The 23,329-nt window shown below is 34.5% G+C and overlaps 1 protein-coding gene across 1 annotated transcript; it reads right to left on the reverse strand.

Moving 5' to 3' along the window:
* Positions 1-11,797: 11,797 nt before the first annotated feature.
* On the reverse strand, positions 11,798-22,000 carry LOC118193945 (uncharacterized). The gene is made up of 4 exons (XM_085821574.1): positions 21,182-22,000; positions 19,735-19,812; positions 19,432-19,497; positions 11,798-18,336 (listed from the first exon to the last, which is right to left on the reverse strand). The coding sequence occupies exon 4, from the start codon at positions 18,207-18,209 to the stop codon at positions 15,765-15,767; it is 2,445 nt and encodes an 814-aa protein (XP_085677700.1). The 5' UTR covers positions 18,210-18,336; positions 19,432-19,497; positions 19,735-19,812; positions 21,182-22,000; the 3' UTR covers positions 11,798-15,764.
* Positions 22,001-23,329: the final 1,329 nt, after the last annotated feature.

Consider the following 23,329-nt stretch of genomic DNA (forward strand, 5'->3'; position numbering starts at 1 on the left):
TAGCAGATAAAAATTAACAGTTAAACTTTATTGTTACGTTACAATTATGAATTTGCATTCTAAACGCGTTTACAGTTATGAAATACATTCTAAACGTTATTATTACATTACATTATGAATTTACATTACGATTTACTTACAGTTATGAATTTACTTTATAAATTAGTTACAATTATGAATTACATTCTAAACGTTATTAATACATTACAATTATGAATTTACATTATGAATTAGTTACAATTATGAATTTAGATTCTAAATGCGTTTACAATTTTGATCAATAAGCATCAGCCTTGAACAGCGTGTTGTCTGACAATTAATCAAAGAATTTGAATTGGCATGAAAGAACCGATTTCAAGCTCTTTGTCTCAATGTGTCAATTCCTTGGATCAGTGTATAACATGAAAAGGTAGATAGTGGCCTCAAACTTGCGGGTCCCAATGGAATGTTTAACTGCCCGCGAATACATTTCCTCTAAATTAATTAGTATAATTATCTCAAAAATTTGAAAAAAAAGTTTAAAATTTTAAGGATTTAAACTCGCGTTATTTTCATTACCAAAAATGAATATATATATAACTCTCCAGAAAACCTGCAAATGGACTAATTAATTAATACTGTTATATACATCCATTTTCAAAAGGACATAAAGATACAGATTTGATAAACTTTTATGCGCGTTTGGAAAAAGATCAATAAATATCCTCCATTACGATTTTTTGCAAAAAGAAAATTGCTTTGTTTGGAAGTACATTTATATATGAACAATTTTTGCTTCAGCAGTTGAAAAATAATAAGTTTAAGAAATGAACCAGACTGAGTCTACACTTCGTGATACGGATAGTTACTAATATTCCCCCCCCACACACGATTATAAACTGTAATAGAATTGAAACGCTATGAAGTGTTATAGCTGAAAGTTGTAGTAAGCAGAACAGTTTATAACTGTCTGCTTACAAATATATGTATTTTTTCTGTATGCATTGAAGAAAATTTTAGTAAATAAAAGAAAGAGATAGATAGATTGCTATTATTTATACTCAAGTTTTGTCCCATTTGGGAAGTTTTCGTGATTTATTTAAGTATATTATTTAGTGGATAATTCAGTACATTAGAACTACTTTAGATAAATATCAATCTGAAAATTTAATATTTAGCTTGTACAGCTTGTAGAAATTTAATATTTATCTTTAGGTACCTTATATACTCCCCCTTTGAAAGAGCGACTGGGGATAAGGGGACCCAGTAACCAAATCCTGGTGGTGGAGAATCATCATCCACCACCTTTTTTAATTCGGGCGCCATTGTAGGGTTATTAGTATATTTTTGAAGTTTTGTGAAAAATGAGCAATGCCTTCACCGGAACTCGAACCACGAACCTCTCGAAATACGCGTCGAGTGTGCTGACGATTACACCACGAAGGCGGTGGTGGAGAAATACCTTATAAGCGGTCAATCCGTTTGAATTACAAAGTACAATTAACAGAAACTTTTTACACATACCAACCTTTAGATTTCAGACAGAAAACTGCACTAGTAGTTAACCTAAATTAAAAACACTGGATATAGTAGAAAGTGTATGTGTCTGCAGCAGAATATAGTAGTCTGCAGTAGAAAAAAATAGAAATAATTCTAACGTTTTTGAGAAGTCGTATTTGAAAAATTACAGTATAATAGAAATATTATTGATCAAAGAGAACGGAACGTTACGTTGCACCCAACACTTTATGCTAAAATTTACTAATATCATATCAGTCACTCGATGACCAGTAGGAAAGTGTTGCCATTTTCGGCGAAACTGCACTCCAGCAACGCCGACCTTCAACCCACGCTCGTTGAGAAAAGCAATTAAGCACTGACATGGAGATGAAAGTTAAGTACAGTGCTCAAAACAATTAGAGTTATTATGATTTTGGATATAAATTGCGGGTGAGGAAATGTTTTGGTGACTGATTTGCAATGATACGAGAAAAGAAGCAAGAAACAAGGAATAATTAAATTTTATTGACGATATTTGGCAGCAAACAAAAAATGCACAATTTGTGCATCTTATACAAATAAAAAAAAATTAATTTAAAAAAAGTGAGATCTCGGATACAAATGATTTTCAATAAGGGGTATGGTTTCCCTTGACCGAAAGCAATGTCGCACACCTACGAATCGATGAGGTTATCAGTGATGAGGGACTGGGGTATTCTCACAGCTGAATAAAGGGCCACCATACCCCTTATTGAAAATCATTTGTATCCGAGATCTCACTTTTTTTTAAATTAATTTTTTTGATTTGTATAAGATGCACAAATTGGGCATTTTTTGTTTGCTGCCAAAAGGGCGATTGGGCCCAATCGGGCCCCGCATTTTAAAGGGCCCCGCGTTACCATAAAAATGAACAAAAAAAAAAAAAAAAAAAAAAAAAAAAAATCGAAATTTAAAGCAAATTGCTTTTCACGATAATGGATAAATTATGAATTATTCAAATAATTAAAAATATGTTTATTTTAAGTTCACATTGCTGGATGAGATTTATTAATGTGTTTATTATTATATAATACATATTTTATAATACAGAAAACTGATACGCGTAAAACTTCATGTCAAATGTATTGAATTTAATCGGGATAGTCCTACATGAGAGAGATTTTGCAGTACGAACGTGAACTACTTTACGTTCGTAAACTACTATGCAGGTATATGCATGCGCAACTAGTTGCGCAACCGTACCAGCCAGTGGCGGATGTATAGCTAGTATCAAATGTCAATTGTTTCTTGCATTTGTAGTTCGCTATTCTTCTAATCGTTATAATTATTAGAGTCGTATTTTGTGACTACAATTACTAATTGTTAAATAAGGTAAGCACTAATTATATTACATAACCTTTATTAACAAACAATTATTTTTAAAATTAAAAATTTAAGTATATTATATGATTAAAAATGGATACCTAACCTATAATTTTATCATTAGATGAATCCTCTGAAACGAGAAAGAGATGTGAAAAGAAAATATAAAAGTCAGAATAGATTAAATAGTTTAGCAATTATGTCGATTGAAAGTGAAGACGCAAGGAAATTAGATTTTCAAACAATTTTAGAAGTATTTACAGAACAAAAACTTAGAAATATGTAAATTCATGTATTCATATTCGGTGATGTAAATTTATATTCAATAAATGTTTTTGTATTTTGAACATTTTTATTTTTTAATTTATGCAGAAGTTTACCTATCTGATGATCCATGACATTTGATATATATATATATATATGTTGTATGATCTTAAATCCATAAATAAATTATATATATATATATATATATACTGAATTTTAATTTTATTTAAATATTTAATATAGAGAGAGGGCACCGAAAAAAAAAATCCAATCGGGCCCCGCACCTATTCGATCCGGGTCTGGGTATTCTCTCCCACTCCTGTAGAGGAGAGCTTTCAAAGTGCTGAATTGTTTCTGAGGGTGATTAGCGACTATCATCCCTTCTCCATAGAATCTCTCGAACATATTCTATTGGGTTCGTATCTGGGGAACATGTTGGTCAATCCATCCGAAGGATTTCCTTCGCCGAAAAGGAAATTGTTCACTAGCCTGAGTACGATGTGACCTGACGTATCATGCACTTATCTCATCCTCATCTGAGATGTTCATATGCCTACCTTCTGCTACCTCAGTGAATCAGGCAAACGACTTCTCCTGGATATTTACAGACTCTCCTCGATATTGTCAACGAAACTGTTAATGACAACTGAAGATCAACACTCGTGAACATAACTGACAATTTTTGCATATTTTTTCTCATTCATTTCTAAAAATTGAAAGTGATAGTTATTATTTTTTTTATATATTTTCTTAGACTTCTTTACTGTCATGAATATAAACTATGAGTTTAAATGTTACTCATATTTTTGTAATGATGAGCTTTGAAAACCGTGCTGTTCCGTAACTTTTGAAGGGCAGCGTAATTAATTTGTCATTATTGAATTATAATTCTGAGAAGTTTGGATACTTTATTTGGCCTTTGGATACGTTACACATTTCTGTATGCCGGACAGTGGAGGTAAGATCTTTTGAATTTACAATATGGATAAGCTTTCGAAAAATAATTGAAAAGAGCAGTAGTGTCACTAGTAGTAGTGTTGCTAAACTAATAATTAAAAGAGTACAGATGCCTGATGAAGCTTCCGAAGACTTAAGTTTTTATCAGAGATACTGTGTGAAATAATAGAAACAAAAGAACCAGATTTTGAAAAGCTATGATTTAGAGGTGGAAGCACTGGTAGATGATTCTGAATTTTTTTTTTAAATGAATTAAAAGGTACGGAAGAATGCGATGACAAAGCATTGTCTTCTAAGATTAAACTAAAGAGCAAAATTAAAAAATTAAAAGTAGAAAATGTTCAGAGAACTCTTTCAATTCTTAATACATCCAGTATTTCGAAAAACACCGTTACGGATTTTAAATTATTTTATTAAAAGTTAGAAATTTCGCGATTCTAAATTTTATGAATTTTATGAAAGAAAATTTATGAAAATCGTAAATTGTTTTGATAGTGCAATAATCAGGTGCATCCTCAGATGTTGACACATTGATTTGACAGTGCATCCTCAGATTTGCCGGTCTAAAATAAATTTATTTCGTTTCTCCAGGACAAGTGTCAGATTCTGGAACATTTACAAAGTGGGTGTCAAGGTAAAATTTTGTAAAAATTGCACTTACCGTTTTAATTCTGTGGGTGTTCCATGAGGTTGGACCACTGCGCCGCCAGAGGTTTTAAGAGCGTTTAATACCCCTTTCTCATGTCGATTTTTAATAACAGATGGCGCTACGAACGTTGAGCGATAAAGACTCAAATCTGTAAGACTACCTACAGCCTGGTTACTATGGCAACGACGCTTCCTTCCTCTGTACTTGTTTGGCGGGAAAGTGAGTAAGGTATAAAACACATCCCCTCAGTTGAACAAAAGACCTGCTGTCATTTCTTCTGTCTGTGACTCAGACTGCAGGGTATGTTTTGAACAGGAATAGAACTTTTTCACCTTTGTGTTGAATGAAAGATATCTGTGAGATACGTGCAGCAGTCGCTATTTCTTTTCGCAAAATTTGTTCATCACGCTTTTCAATGTTGCGTAATGTTTCATAATTTGCCGTTATTTTGCGGAAGAAAACAAATTTCATCGCGACATAAAAATTATATATAAATGATTTTATACTTGATGATATGTGTATACATATATAGCACGCACATAATATTCCATTTACTCATCCATCCATAATATTTCATAAATTACCATCCATAATATTCCATAAATATGTGTTAGCACTTTCCAGAGCTTTATATATATTTTTTACTTGTATTATAAAATCGTATAACACTCCTAACTATTATTTTTTTACTTCAAAAGTGGATAAATCATTATCAAATTTTTCTAGTACACGGAGAAATGGTCTATGTATCCACACACATAAACGTAGTAAAAGATACTATTGTTGATTGAATATCTTTTGGCAGCAATATCAAGATGCAACGAAAATTCGAAATCAATTAATAACATGCATTTTATTACAAAAACACTAGCAGGACGTATTATTTGCACAAAAAACTTAGTGTGGAAATAATTTGCGGCACATTATCTGAGATCCGCTTTGAATGAATACATAAAGTGTTATAATGAACAATCAGTTTTAATATTTCACTTGATACTGAAATGCATAAAATCAAATTGCGTTTCTATGTTTCAGGTTTATAAAATACAGCTGATAATTGAAGGGGTATCAGGTTTATAAAGTACAAGCTGATAATACATGATAAGGGAGAAGAAATTCCTAAATTACAAAATTGAATATTATATTTTAATAAAGTAAAATGATACATATTATAGATACATCCTAAAAAACGATAATATATATATATATTGTATATCGTTGTATACCGTATATATATATTATGTATTTATATGTATATCTACTCTTTTCCGGATGTAACTGTAATTACGTACTGTGCTGGTTTATCATCTTCCTGTAGCGATGCATTTGGATTTGCTGTGTATGAATCTGTTTCATTGAACAGGAACAAATAGGAAACAGAATATTGAAAATTGAATTTTTTTAAAGCATTAGTAATTTATATATATTAGATTGACTAAAAAGAGTATATTCATGCATAACGTATAAATATGCGAAGTGAATACTTTTTGGCAATCACCTTTCTAGGATGATCATTTTTAAAAATAACCAGTACTGTTGATAAAATAAACACCGGTACGATCTATCTGCCTAAGGGAAAGGATGCCTTCGTGGAAGACTTTCTAAGGGAAATTGACTCCTAGACACGTTCGTTACACAGGGTAAAACCACGAAAGCGCAACCAGTCCCTTCGCGGGATTCGAAACTCGGACCGAAATACTGGTGTTCAGCTACTTTACCGCTTCGTGCCTCATTTCAGAGCGGATTCGCTATATATGAAACAGAGTAATGTGCTGTTACCGTATTTAGCAGCCTGCCTTTTTCCTTGACCTACCATAAAAAAATAAAATAGCAAAATTATAACAGCGTCTCTAAAAAGATGCTTTGCTATATTCTCATTAAATCTTTATCATTCTGCGCTACTAAAAACGAAGTACGATTATTTCAAATTCAAAATTTTATAACATTACTTTACAGAAAGCGATCTCATGTCTTCTAAAAATAAAACCCAACATCTGTTTCTACTCAAGCGCTTACTTTCTAGACAAAGTAATTTCAGTGTAACGTACGTTCAGTTTTATCTAACTTTGAACGGAAAAAAAAAAAAAAAAAAAAAAAAAAAAAACTATGTACATAACAGGCAAAGATATTAACAGCACATAAATTTAATCAATTATATTGGATTACCAGAGGAGAAAAAAATAATTCGATGAGATAATTCTCTGAGAATTCATAAACGCTAAATTAAGAATAAATTTTATAAAATGTTTACTAATGAATACATGTATTTGCATAGTAAGTTTCCTTTTTTAAAAAATTTTTCATCCTTATCACGTTTATCGGAGTGTCGTATTTAACTTCACAATTATGCTCCGAAATTTCATTGCTGTAGATTGGATTATTACCAATATATAATTCTACTAGTAACCAGAGCCAGTATTAGAGGTTTTTGCTGCTCACTACAATATCTGTGGCTCTTACTTCTGCCACGCGCCGCCAGTGGCTGAGTGGTTAAGAATATTGATTACTGGAAGTTCGACCTGGTTTCGGTTCGATCCCAGGCGAACCAGCTGGCTGCATGGTTTGTTTTCCTGTTGTGCAACATGAATACGACCCAGTTTCCTTCAGCAATTAGGCTCACCCGCGGCCGAGCGGTTAAATCGCTGAACACTGGTAGTTCCGACCTGGGTTCGAATCAAGGCGAACGGGCTGGCTACATGGGCGTTTTCATAATCTTCCCCGTGTGTAACGTGTATGGGGAGCTTTGCTATAAACTAAACTAAGCCTTCAGAAACTTCCTCCACGAAAGCATCTGCTATCTGCCACCTCGTGGCTTTGCTATATTCAAAGAGCCTAACCCAATTCTAGCACTCAGTTCCTCTCTAAATTCTAGCGGGCGAGCGCTAAAGTCGCCTATTACTGGTAGTTCAACCTCGGCACATTATCTGAGTTCAGCTTTGAATGAAAACAACATAAAGTGTTATAATGAACGATTAGTTTAAAGATTTCACTTGATACTGAAATGCATAAAATCAAATTGCGTTTCTACATATCAGATTTATAAAGTACAGCTGATAATTGTAGGAATATCAGGTTCATAAAGAACAGTTGATAAATACATGAGAAGTGGGAAGGAATTCATAAATTACAGAATTTAATGGTTGTAACGAAAATTTTAAGCACGAACGTTCTTCATAAAGTTATGAAAAAAAAGCAGTCAGTACCTTTAGTGCGGATAGTAATCACTACCAAAAATCTATGCTTTTCTGCCAATTTTTTGGTAGTTTTTCAAAACCTTCGGCTCGGAAACTTGGTGGCCCGAGTCCAAACACAGGTCAACCTCATTTCGGACGTCTTGTGCAGAAGTGAAGATAGGACCAGCAAGATGTAGCTGAAAGTCCGAACGTGCGATGTCGGGGTTATATCGTGGATGTGGTGAAAGATCCCTTTCGAGTCCGTACAGAGGCTAGCCGGTGAATGCAGACACGTATGGTATTATCTTGATGGAACGTTACCTTTCTGCGCCGGAACTCAATTCGACTCTTTTCCTTGATAGCAGCGTCAACATGCACTAGCATCTCGTTGTATCCTTTACTGTCAAGGGTTTTACCTTTTTCCATATACTATTTGTGATTAATACCACGGCAATCCCACCAAATACAAAAGAATGATCTTTTTGTTAGTCAAATTACGCTTTACGATGCTGCCGACGGACTCACGGGCGCAGATCAACTAAATTTTTGGCCTATGTTGTTGAAATAAATTTATTTTTCAACACAAGTGACTATCCAGATCACCAGATCCAAAGCATGATCTTTTCGTTAGTCAAATTACGCTTTGCGACGCTGCCGACAGGCTCACCGGGCGCAGACCAGCTCCCTTTTCGACCTATATTGTTTGTGTAAACTTGTCTAACTTTGAAAGAAAAAAAAAAAAAAAAACTATGTATATAACACGCAAAGATATTACAGAACATATACCACGTTTATCGGAGTGTCGCATTTGACTTTACAATTAAGCTCCGAAATTTCCTTGCTGTAGATTGGATGATTACCAATATACTTACAATCCTACTAGTAACCAGGGCCACTATTAGGGATTTTTGCTACTCAGTACATTATCTGTGGCTCCTACCACACGCCACCAGTGGCCGAGTGGTTAAAACTACTGAATACTGGAAGTTCGAACTGGTTTGGGTTCGATGCCAGACGAATCAGCTGGTTGCATTGTTTGTTTTCACCGTGTGTAACATGAATACAAGCCAGTTCCCTTCAGCAATTAGGCCCTCCCGCGGTAGAGGAATTAAATCGCTGAACACTGGTAGTTTCGACCTGGATTCGAATAAAGGCTAACGGGCCGGCTGCATGGACGTTTTCATAATTTTCTGTATGTGTAACGTGTATGGGTTGTCAATTTCTCTAAGAAAGTTCAACATGAAGGCATCCTACTGTGCTTTGCCATAATAACCTAATCTAAGCCTTCAGAAAATGACTCCACGAAGGCCTGCCATCTTAAGAAGGTAACCCTCGTGGCTTTGCTACATTCAAAGAGCCTAACGCAGTTCTAGCAAGCGAGCCGCCGAACACTGGTAGTTCATCCGGAGTTCAAGCCTCGATAACGAGTTGGATGCATGACCGATTTTGGTGTTTTCCAAATTCACCTGCTTTGGCGTAATCAAACTCTATAATTCTAAACAAACTGACGTTCGGTTCGGCTCCAACGGCTCTAGCACCACGTTCCAAATTATAACTACAGTTCAACAAATAAATGTCTGGCGTATACATTCGAATAACCTAAGTAAAAAAAAAAAAGGGGGGGGCTTTTTAATTTCTTCCACAACCAAGCATGCATGCATGCACATAAAGCGAATAAAGAAAAACTTATGGAGTGCAATAGGGTTCTAATCCATAACATATTTAGTTAGTGATCGCCATCATTGGGAGCTATAAATATGCTATATTGACGGGAAGGAGAAAATTTTACTTCCTGAGTGAGCTAATTCAGAACTAGTGTTATTTCATCTGTCATCTCAAATTTAGGATGCCAAGTTACGTGACTAACAAAAACCTAGTATTTATATGAAGCTTGATAAAAATCAAAGTTTTGAAGACGGTATATGTGATCACGTTCGGTTGATTACCATTATGATCAGCAAATAACAACAGCAATTTATTGATGTCTTTCTTATCTTTATATTCAGATGTAGTTTTCAGAGCAACTAGAGAAAATTTATTAATTACTTTTATTATTTTTGATACTTTATACGTACGAAAACACATACTTGTAGGAAGAGAGATCTAAATATCATATTCGAACAAATAAAAACAAATCGTGACTTGAAGACCCTAGAGATACGGCTTCTGATTGCTTTTCAAATTTTTACCATATTAGTAACGATATAATCTTTCAAAGATTATTGTTTACCGATTTTAGGTAACAACTAGAAAACATTTTTTCGAACTTATCCTCAAACAAGTTTGCTATTGGTAATGAATACTGCTGTATCATGAATCAGGTACGGCGCTATGCATTTTGCTGACTTTGTACGCAATAAATTCTGTTGTCAAGTGCCCTTCCCACAAAATTCTAAAATTTTATTGCTTGATGCTTCGCTGAATTTTACAATTTTGCTGTACGTAAATTCTGCCGTACCGGCAGTGATCATGATTTCAAATTCCCCCTCCCCGAGATTTACTGTGTTATCTGAAAAACAGCTCACAAGTTGCTAAAAATAGCTATAAAACTGGTTCCACAGCTTTTAGCAACGGCCTCCCGTTGTGCGTTTGGAAACTCAGCTTTTGAAAGAAAAGGAAGGGGAATAATTTCTCTCTGACTACAGTATAGATGAGGTCCGTGACTTTGTTTGAGCTACTGCAGAATGTTCTGAAGTACACTTTTTTCTGTTTCGGCAACATTCATCTTGAGAATTCAACACTTGTTCATTAGCCCTTAGTAATTGACAGAAATGCTTTTAGAAAGTAGTGGGTTCATTGATACCAACAAAATGGTTGGTATCAATAAACTGGGGATACGTTAGTTTCAGTTGTTGGGTTCAAATGAACCTTTCAAATACTAAAAAAGTCCTTTTGCATAATCGAATCCTTTTGCATAAAGAATTTCATCTGAGAATAATTTTTCTACTTAAAAATGAGTTTTGCAGTACTTTTTAAATACTACTTGTATTTTTATTTTCGAAAATTTTCATAAATATTGTAATTAATTATTTCCAATTTTAATAACTTGCAGAAAAAACACAATTTTCAAGAAATTTTTTTATTATGGTTATTCAAACTTATACTAATATACAGCATCTTTTATATTCCTTATACATTTGACACTGCATGCTTCAACCTGCATGTAAGTTTCTCTTCCTTAGTAACTCCTGACCCAGAGACGTCTCAATGAAAGCCAAATCATGCACAAAATTTGCACCTGAAAAGAAAAAAAAAAGAAAATGATAAAATATTTTTAACACCATATTCTCGACCCCCCCCAAAAAAAAGAAATTGCAAGAAATACAAATTTCTAACAGAAAAATGCATTTTCAAGCAGCTGAAATTGTTTCACAAATTAATAATGCAGATAGCAAATGTAACATATGGCACTATTGCCACTCAGTGCAATCTCTGCATATCCTAAATTCTGCTGGCTGATGTCTTCGTAAGTTCTGAACATTTTTTTGCCTCTAAATTTTGCTGCTCAGTGCCCTCTGCTAAATTATAAAATTTTGACTACCACTGGTTGCACAGGCCCTGATCAAAGCAAAGAGGCAAGATGCTACCTGCTATTGATAAACTGCCTTATAAATACCACAAATCTAAATAAATATCAGTTTTATTTCCAAAACAGAATTATCTCACAGCTAAAGCATTGCCTTTGCAGAAAATCTTCTAAATGGAAATAGAATTGCATCCACATTACATGTGCAGAATCCCAATAATTCATTATAAACAGTTCCAAACCATAGTTAGGCTTAGAACTCACAACAGTATTCTTCTTGGAAGTCTTCCTAAGGAAATGGTAGTATATTCAGGGAACATGTGGGCAAAATCATGACAGTATATCACAAGCCTAATTCTTGACCATACATACTAGAAAGATCACAGAAATTCCTCACAGGAAGCTAGATTCATATAACAAAATTTCATGCAACATATGGCATATGGGAAAAAGCAAGGACATTATAATCACTAGCATAGTTTATACCCAAATGAGTTGCAGATGGTGCACTATGTGCTCACAGCTGATTATCACTAATGCAGATATATATTTACTAATATTTAGAAGATGATGAAGTATAGCAAAATATACAAAACATTAGTCCTTAAATCCAACACATTTTCTGATTTTCATACCATCTAGAATAATAGATTTGACGTTAGGTATAATATCAGAATTTTGGGTACATGAAATGTGAAATGGTTTTTTATTTTTAGTCACTGTTTCTAGTAATTTGTTCGAAAGTAACAAATAAGCTGGTTTCAGTCTGTCAATGAAATGTTAACTTGTCTGTCCTTAATTAAGACTCGAAAATATTTATCATATTTTTTCACCACAAAAAAATGGTCCTTCAATAAGCAAATTCAAGTGCCTTTTTCACACGATCAGTTCTCACAAACACATGAGAACATGATCTCAAGTCTTTATGCATAAATATTTTATGTTTGTTAGCAGTTGATAAACTGGTGCTGATCCATAAAAGACAGTAAATTTGTTACAAATGGTTCAGATTTAGTTTTAGTGGTAGGTAGTCGAAAAACTCACATGGTAACCTTATTTGCATAAAATATACCATTTGAGCTACAGATTGATTAGTATCAGGACATATTGCAACTCTGAATCCTAGAAGGATTTCTGTCCATCTGATGTTGCTGTGAGCCTTTATTGCATTTTTTTAAGTTCTGAGAAACTGCTCAATTTTCCCACTGCAATGTGGGTGGTATGGAGTGGAACGTAAAACTTTAGCACCACATACTTTTGCAAGGCTCTTGAAAGGCTGCGACTCAAACTGTCTTCCTTGATCTGAGATTATGGAACTAGGCACAACAAATCTGCTAATCCAATGATTGTAAAATGCTTTGACAACCATTTCTCTTGTGATATCTGGTAAAGGAACTACTTCTCCCTAACAGGAAAAATGGTCAATAAATGTCAGATAATACGTCCTACCAGCAGATGGTGGTAATGGCCCAATCAGGTCAACTTGCACAATACTTAATCTAGCATGAGGTGCTTGGAACTCGGCTATTTTAGATTTTGTATGCCTGTTGACTTTGCTCCTTTGACAATTAACAGGACTTTAAGTCTATTCGTGAATTTCTTTCTTTATATTTGGAAAGATAAATTTTTCAGTCATCTCGTTGACAGTTGTCCTGATACCAGAGGAGCAAAATTATGAATTTGATGAAACATTTGTTGTCTAAATTGCTTTGAAATAAAAGGCCTGATACTGGTTGTTGAGCTGTCACATCTTAAATGTTTTCCAAAATGCTAATGTAGATGATTTAAATTTCAGTGAAGCACTACCTGTCATTAAATGTTGCAATTCTTCATTATATTCTTGAGCATCTGCTACTGCTTCATAGCCAGTAACTGAGACTACTTCAACTGCAACTAAATTTTCTTTGGCATCAATATGCTGAATATCAGTTGAAAATTCCGATATATACTGAAGTTGGTGTTGTTGTCTGGGTTATGCCTTCCCATTCTTTTGCTTCTATGCATATGACAGTGGCTTGTGATCAGTAAGTATGATGAATTTGCGTCCTTCCGATACATGTTTAAAATGCTTGACAGAAAGATATATTCCTAAGAATTCTCTGTCATAGGTACTATAAACCTTCTGTGTATTATTTAATGTTTTAGAGTAGAACACAATAGGTTTTCAGTCTTGTTCTTGTTCTTCCAATTGCTGCAATACTGATCCTATAGGAAAGTCTGATGTATCTGCACACAAAGGGTAATCCATTGGGAAACACAAAAGGGCACCATTGACTAAATCAGATTTGCACTTCTCAAACTGGTGAATTCCTTCATCTGTGCAGGCCTACCAGCGGCAGAGCGGTAAAATCGCTGAACACTGGTAGTTCGGTCCGAGGTTCGAATCCCACGAACGTACTGGCTGCATGGGCGTTTTCGTGGTTTTCCCCATGTGTAACGTGTATATGAGCCAGTTTCCCTTAGAAAGTCCTCCACGAAGGCATCCCTTCTCTTAGGCAGATAGCCCTAGTGTGCTTTGCCATAATTAAATACACTAAACACCTTCATCTGTGCATGGAACTTTACAATGATCTTTTTTTATCACCCTTTAACATTTCGTGTATGACTCCTTGAGTTTCTGCAGCATTTTTCAAAAAGCATCGATAAAATTTTATCATGCCCATAAATGAACAAAGCTCATGTATTGTCGGTAATTTACATTGCAGATTACTTCAACCTTTTCTGGCAGCGAACAGGAACCTTCTGTAGTTATGAGGTAACCCATAACTTATGTTTAATATGTAATACATAATGTAATATCCCACCACATTACCCATTTCCAATCCTCAGATGTCCAGTGTCTTTTCTCGACACCACTGAAAATGAAGTCTTGCATGTCGGCAGAACTGAGTGATTTTCTTACAGGCACCAAAACTATGCATTCCTATCCCTCTGCAATTCGCTGCGCATAGTTCTAGCTGAAATTTGTTGGGAAGAGCCTTGGTTGACGATTTGTGATAGTTGAATCCGTGTTCTGCCGTACAATTCATCGGAGATACCGCCGATCACTGTCTTTGAAAACTATGCTCGAACTGCAGTTACATTTTTTAGAGAAGGATTCGAAATCGATGCCCCCACTAAATGTGCACCAACAATAAGCCCCTTTTTCAAATGGTGAACGATCTGCCGCCTTTTTTCCCCATTTTACTTCATTCATCATGAAAAGCACTCTTACACCTTACTTATACTGGCATTTTAACCAAGTATAATCCACATCATAGAAAAAATTTGGATATTTCATCCCTAGCATGCATTCAGATGAAAATCTGAAAGGTTTCTTATTGATTGGCCAGTGTGTGTATTATTATATTATGCAACATGAGGCAGCATTAACATGTGGAGCTGGGAAGGCTTCTAATGATCACCTTTCTCTCTTGTGAGAGCAGGATGCACTGAAATTTGATGTCCTTATTTTTTAGAATGGTTATGAGTTTTGTAGACAAGTGGATCATCCACGTTCAAGATATAAGCAATCATCTTTCCACAATACTCAATTTTGTATGTCTTCTTCTCAAATATCATTGTATGGATGTCCTTCCAGCTGAATCAGGAGCAGTGACTTTGTGGAGGTTTTCCTTGGAGAAATGGACTTATATTGGAGTTACACATGATTCAAACCAAAATACTTCTTTACCGCAAGTATTTAAGTTCAGAGGTGTAACATGTTGTGCAGAAAATATTCTCAACAAGTTATCAGCTATGGATCAAAGCACACAAGAATACTTAGAAACAGAAGTGCATGAGGAAACATTCAGAAAAGAGATGACTTTAATTTTTTCCAATGTTAGTGCAGCACAGGTGATGCTATTTTAAAAAATTATTTATTGAATTATGACAGAGGTCATCAAACTTATTTTCTTTTTCACAGAAACTGTGACTTTATGGAAGTCTTCTTTGCATAAATGTAGTTTTACCAAAGTTACTGATGATTAAAACCAAAATATATGATTGCACGCATTATTTACACTGCAAAATATAACATGTGGTGCAGAAAATGTTCACAACAAGTTAGCAGCTATAAATGAAAGCACACAGGAATATTTAGAATGAGAAGTGGATGATGAAACATTCAGAAAAGAGATGCAATGGCAGTGCAGCACAGGAGATTCTAGCTTCAAGTATTGATTACAGAATTATGGCAGAATTGATCAGACGTATCTATTACTGAAAGCAGAGACTTTTTGAACATATTTTTTTTAGAGAAATGGGGTAATATTCTAATTAGGTATGGATTTAATCATAATGCTTTGTTGCAGGCATAGTTTTTATTCAGACGTAGAAAATGTTACGGTGTGCTGGCTTGGCTTGTTACTGATTACAAATCAAAAATAATTTTTGGTTTCCTGATTCTTTTCTCTCCTGCATTCTTTCTAGAAGATGAAATAATTTTATCTGCTTCTGAAATTTCAATTTCTCTTTTTTCTTGTGTTTGTTTTACAGAAGCAGTGGCCTGTTTTTGTTTCTCATTCTGTGCTCTAGCATCAACAATATACTTCGGTTCTCTAAGAGACATTTTTCTTGGTGCTCTTGGATCAACAAGCTCAGGAAGAATACAATTCACGTAAAATTTTTCGAGTTTTGGAACTAAACTGATCCAGAAAGTTTTGTCTTCGGGTATTCTTAATGTGATTGCATCTTCTCTGCACCATATATATAAATCACACCAATTCCTCTCTGTTATGGCTAACTGCCCTTGAATTTGAAAATAATATTTGTGGCTTTTCGGTAAATAAAGATTATTATCAGCATCCATCCGAAGACCAACAGAATTAGGCTTGCTGAAAAAGTCTGACAAGTCTGCTGAGAATCTGGCTGTATAAGGACATTTTATTTCAAGTAATCCATCTTCGTCTATCAATCCATCTGGCGAAGTACAAAGAAAGGGATATTTAGGATCAATAAAAAGGCCACAACGTCTGATGTTTTTTCCCATGTGCTTTTCCTTGTATTGATTTAAGGCTACTGCTTCGTTAGCCAAGCCATACTTTAATGCTTTAGTTGAAACGTTATCATTATATATGATACGTTTCACTAAAGCAGCACTGAGTGTTGTTGGACGCCTATCAGCAACATCTTTGAAAAAGGATGATGATATTCTTCTTGATCTTTCATGACGCCATCTTTCAGATGATGACTGTCCACGTGTTACGGCCTCAAGAGAATCTTTTTTTGGAACTTCAATTGATATAAAAAAATTTTTAGCTGCCAATTCATATGCTTCATCTGATAGGTCTGGTTTCTCAGGAAAATCACCATAAGAAATATCCCCACCTTGCTGAATATGTCCTGCTTTCCTCATATTTCTCTTTTTCTTCTCAGTGTCAAAAAGTCTACGTCTCTCAAGACGTTTTACATGGCGCTTATTTCTGGAAGCTAAGAATTTCAAAGTTGGAGTCCTGGGGCTACTTCCTGTTACAGCTTTTTGTGCATTTTTTTGCCACTGCTGTGCTGGATTTTGATAGGCCATGACAGCAATACTCGCACACCTGTTCATGCCACCAGCTTTGGAAAAATCAACTCTTTTTCCACCAGATGTTTTACACAGTTGACTCATGAAGCTTTCAGCAGGATTATTTGTGGCATTCCAAATAAGAGTACTGCTACACGATATCAGTACTCTTCCCACTTCTGCTTCAATAGCTTGCAACATACCCGAGGAAAAAATTTCATTGTATGTGCTGTCCAACTCTGCACCTTTCTTTGCACAAAAAGCACTACAAGCATCATGCTTGCCAAATATATGATGTGGCCCATTTCTCAAGTCAGATACTAATGCATCAATAGCTTCTTGTGTGTGCTGATAATGGCTAGGTAAAGCATAAGCTTTTATAGCTACTCTAGCACCTCTGACTAACAGTGGCATTTTAATTTTCAGCAATTTACGGGCAGCAATTCCTTTAGCCCCGGGGAAGCGCGCAGTATTTTGCTGAAGTTTCTCAAGAGCTCTGCGATATCTTCGAACAGCATGGTTAGCACATTCTACTTTGATCACCCGTCCTCCATATGAAACGCTTTCTTTCACTTTGGCCATTGTGTTAGCATCTCCATCTCCAACAAGTCGAGTACAACGTATTTTGTGAACACACTGGAGATAATTCAGACCTTCCACAATGGCACTGCTTTCCATACCTGTAGAAGGCCCATTCCAATTTCGCCAACAAAGGTGCACTTTATTTGGCATCTTGCCATCTTCAATAGCACTGCATATAAGGCACACTTTGTTGCGAATTCCAACAAACAAAATTTTCTGGGTGACCATGCCTATAATAACAGATATGCCACTTGAAGCATTGTAACCATGCCCATAGCTTCTTTTACACCAACCTCCATCAACAATGACAGTTATACAGTGATAACCATCATTATCAATGCGAAGTTCTGCCTGCCTTTTCTCCTCTTCTATAGCAGCACACATAGTTTCCTGTGCACATCCCTGTATTATTTTGCCAGTAGTTCGCTCACAAGAAGCAAAGGTTGAGTTGCTCATATACGGAATTTCCATGATGCTAAACTTTTCCTCCTCTTGTGAAAATCCACTGCCAGTAGATAACGCACCTAATACTGCAAGCTGATTTAGGCTGCTTTTCTCCATATCAGAACAAATTGTTGCCATTTCCCCACATAAAATTTTATCACATACATAGTTATATGTAGTGACAAGACCACGTCGAATCACTTTGTTAAAAATAAATGATCCTCCAAATTTACAATTTAGGGAATGTTGCTCTAATGTCCTAGCCTGCACTATTACAAAAGACATATTGCAAATTGTTCTGCCAGATGGTAATGGATTTGCCTTTTGTCGATCTTCCCTTTCGATAATTAAAGGTGAATCAGGACACAGAAATTCATCATTAAGGTTCTCCTGAAGAGGCTCAGACTCCAAGCTAAAATATATATATATACAATATATATACATATATATAATTAATATATATAAATATTACAAATTAGGTTTAAATTTGGCTTATTTGATGACAGCAAAGCACTTGATCTTCCTAAGAGGAGGAATGCTTTCATGGAGGACTTTCTAAGGGAAATGGCTCATATACACGGGGAAAACCATGAAAACGCCCATGCAGGCAGCCCATTCGCAATTAGGTTTAGGAAATTTAGGCAACAGATAGCAAATAAATTAACAATAATAATACACTGGATTACCAGTATATTACTACAAGAAGATGAGTCATCTTCACAACTGCTGCTTCCATGCTCGCAGTGTCATTTGCTCGTGCAATATTAGTCACTACTTTGTGTGCCGGAGGTTTCACATGAAGGGCCTCTACACCTGAGTATAAAATGTTCGTGTTCCAGTAAACACTGAATTCAGAGGGGCAAGAATAACTCTTTCATGGTGGATAACTCAGTTACCAAATGGCTTTCTAAGGCTCTATTCAAGCCGTTGTATAAATGTCATAATTCCCAACTAACAACGCTTTGTAGTCAGACCTTGCTATGTCACAAAAACTAGTTTGGGCATTAAGCTTGAAGTTTTCAACTTTGTGCCGACTTGATATAAGAGTCGGCCAATCAGAGCTTTTACATAAAACCTATTGAGAGAGAAAGCTGTAGACACATACATGCATGCACAAATTTAGCTTCTCTAATTGGCTATGGCTTAGACCCTCTCTCGCAGGTGTGAATGGAACTCCCACATTTTGTGCCTTATGATTATGCGTCTATGACATTTATACCATCATGTGAACGGAGCCTTAGGATGGCATACTAAGAAGATGCACTGTCTTGTGGGGATAAGCAATTTATACTCCTAAGCCTAAAAAAAAAACTTGGAAAAAAAAGATCACGACTTAAATTTGTTGTCTAATTGCTCTAATTTGAGGCACATTATGAGAGGAAAGCAAAGGTAGTAATCAGAATTATTTAAAAAATTTTATCCTTATATTTTTCTTAAAAATTCTGTAACATAAATGATAACATAAATGATGACATTTTAATTTTGGCATAGAGAAATACATATTTACCCCAAAAGAGAGCTTGTATTTCTACCTTCTACGTCAGAGTCAATAACTGAAATGTCCAGATCAGAACTGAGAAGAAAAGAACCATAATTAGTTTAATTAAGATACAATAACACACCGACCAAGTATTAATTTGAGAGTCAAGCAACAAAAATCAGCATCATATTTTGAAATATTCACTATTTGAAAATATAACGCTGATTTTGGTTGCTTGACTTCTAAATTAATACATAATTAGTTAACCATAATTAAGTAACTGTAATATCATGCACAGCTAATATCTATTTTAAAAATAAACCAACTTACCTCAGGAAAGCCTGGTTTGTCTTAGGAACATTAGCTGTAACTTCTGGCGTAGAAAAGTCAAATTTTTCACTTCCGGACCTAAGAATGAAAGAAATAAACTGCTATAACATAATTAAAAAAAAAAAAAAAAAAAAAAAACATGAATAAATAAATAACACATAACAAATTTAAGCATTAAGCTATGTATGACTACCACCCATCTCAGACAGTGCGACAGATATTGCTGTATACTGTTTCGCCATACCCTGTGTAGCTATTATATCATGCTGTATAACCACAGTTTAGAAAAATTACAAAATGTGTTATTTATATCTATCTAAAATGGTACATTACTACATGATTTGTAAGAATAAATTAGAGGGCTCTGCGAATGAAATTCCTTCCAATTAAAAAATGTAGGAATAAAGAAAATGCAGGAATTGCAAATGCAGAAATGAAAAAGGGGATTATATTTTTTGTACAGAATCCAGATGACATATTTTTCAACATTTTAGAAATTTCAATATTAATTTTAGGGGCATAAAATATTAGGCCCCTAAAAGCAGAATATAGTTTTTAAATGTTCAGATAATCTTCCTATGAGAAGAATTCCTTTGAGAAGTACACATCTGAACCACAATTAAAAAACATGTACAAGAACAGAGCTGAGGACTTCTGTTTGCAGAAAGTCTGTCACATAACATATGAAAAGTTTCTTATTGGTAGATTTTTGATCAGACGGATATTTTAATGTTATACAGAGAAAGCATTCACTCCCTTTATACTGGAGATAATTCAATTTGGACAATGGCAAAAAGGCTAAGCAAGCCTGAGCGTATTGGTCCCATTCTTGGCACTAGTTTGGTTTACGCTCAAAATACACAGCAGATATTTTCTAATTACCTGCATCCCAATATCAATTCAATTCAGCTTTTGGTGGAATTTAACATTTGTGACATATTTTTCAAAAACTACACTTCACAACATGCATACATGACAAATACACAGAACCATAAATAAACAAGCAATAATATATATTTATATATAAATTTTACGAAATGATCATAAAATGTTCCAACGCTAAAAGAAAGTTTTAACATCCAAGTAAATGACATAATAAAAAAAAGCAAGTTGAACAGCGAGCACATGAATAAATGTGCATACACCTGTTAAAATATACCATAGGTAACTGACAAAGCATTTCGTAGCAAACATATGACTAAAATTTCCAATAATACATGTAATGATGGTGAATTCAATTTAGATCGCAAGAACATGCTCATACTTTTGAAAAGATTCAATTATTTCAGCAATTCCTTGTGAATTGGAATTTACCCTTTCAATATTTCCCAACAATTTAGTGTGAATGGAGGAATAAATTATTATAACAGAATTGAACAATTATTAGCATCCCCTCATACACACACATACAAAAAAAAAAAAAAAAAAAAAAAAAAAAAAAACTTACTTTGTAAAAAAATCATCCGGGCAATGATTCTCCTTTGACACAGATGCAGTTGTATCAATAATTTCTGACCTTCAATAAAAAAAATACGCATATTTTACTTCGGAATTAACTTACTACGAAATCATAAACACGGGGTAGTCGATATAAAGAATAAATTATTTCTCAATTTTCGAAAACATCCGCTTGTTCGGAATCTTCCACATCTCGGGAATTTAATTTCATATTTTTTTCTTGAGCTCGACGTTTACGCTGAATTCTGGATCTTTTATTAAAACCAGGATGTTTTTTCGGTCGTCCTTGATATTTTCGCATATTTTTTGCAAACTGACCACAGTACAAATAAATGTAAACAAAACGAGTGCGGAATAGCAATGCAATAGGGTTGCCGTAAACGTCATTCTGCTGACAGCTGACAATGTTTAGTGAAAACTGTGTATAAAGGAATATATGAAACGCTTCTAAATATTATTTAGAAAAAAATATGATTTATAACTGATATCAAAATCAATTACTTCGTGAATTTTTGCAGAAATAAGATTACAATGTTAAATTTTAACTCGTAGCGCCATCTATTGATGGCTTTCCAAACTACACATTAAAATTACGTATTTCAAACTAATTTTTTTAAAATATAATATTTAAGTAAATTTCATTTCAAACCTGATTCTAACATTGTGATTCGAAAACTGACCTATTGCTTTATATTTCTGCCAAATTGCACGCAACATAGTTTCTTAATTAGCGATTCTGCGTGTAAAAAAATTTTTAGTATTGTAATGCTGCTGTAGTAGACCACCTTAAAAGTGCGACTAAGCGGACATTGCAGTGAAGCACGAAAATGAGTAGAAGCGTTTGTATAAGAATGAAAAAACTCTGTATTATGGCTGTATACATGGTTTCCTGGATATACACAATATTCTTGAATATATACGGATAAATGAGATAAATATCTATATACACAAGTCCTATATACAAAAATATTTACAAATTTTCCTATTTCTTAGCTTCGTGAAATTGTTCAAAGCAAGTCACACCTTTTTGATGGAAGCACAAACCAACTTTGCAGGTTTTGCACATAAAACTTGTTTTGTGCGGCTTCTGCTTCGTGCTACGATGTGCACATCGTCTACGCGTACCCTTCACCGGTATGTGTTCAACACTACTGTAGCGGGGGGAAAACCTCGGAAACCTTTAATTTATGCCTGGGAGTATCTTCAGGTCTTGAAGGAAGTCGCCTCTTCAAAGTTATCTCTGACGCTCTCATGGCACAGAGCGAACACAGCAAATTTAAACGGAAATCTTTGGGCTGTAATCCGAGGGTAATTCATGAAACACTTTTAGCGCTTCGGAAAGAGTTAGACCTCTCCGCGCCATTTATGGAAAATTAATAATAAAAAATTAACTACGATTAATATTAACAATAAAGAAAAACAAGCCTATAATATATACATACACGAAAAATATCTGTACAATTATTGAAAATAAACGGGAATGAGACTAAAAAGCGACAGCAAAAAATTCGGTCTAAGTAAAGATGAGTCAAGCTACTAATAAAATTCCCGCCTAAAAAAAAAACTACTTCAAAAAAATTCGAGATGCCAATATTAGAGCTTTCATAACACAAAACACACCTCACCCCTCAATACTGCTTTGTTTGAATTCCTCCCCCCCCTAAACAACGGATGTTCTCTCCTAAGTACAGATGTTCTGATTCGTAACAGCATGAGATCGCTAAAGGCGCAGTGTTCCCGCTAATGGAACACCTGGTTTTATTTAATGATTCTGCGTATGGTTTTTGTATGAAAGATTAAAAAAAATATAGAACAAATAATTTGGAGTACAGCCAGGAAAATTATGCCTAATTTTTTTTCCAAATAAAATTTTTTATATCATTAAAAAAATAGAGAAAATTACTTGAAAAAAAGTGGATTTTAATAACACATAATAAATGAAAATTCTGTGTCTCCTTGTGATATGCTGCTATCTACTGTTTAAAAAGAAAAGTTCAAAGTATATTATAAAGGCATTGTTATCTATTTACGGTTGAATTTAAAGGTTTCAGAACCGAATCAATTTGGGTGTTCCATGTAGTGGAACACTTGAGCCACAAAAGGTTAACATAAATTGCTTTGGATTCAAGAGGTGCAA

This window comes from Stegodyphus dumicola, chromosome 8, assembly GCF_044657685.1.
Source record: "Stegodyphus dumicola isolate Sdum_Otavi_A_Nest chromosome 8, ASM4465768v1".
NCBI classification, from domain to species: domain Eukaryota; kingdom Metazoa; phylum Arthropoda; class Arachnida; order Araneae; family Eresidae; genus Stegodyphus; species Stegodyphus dumicola.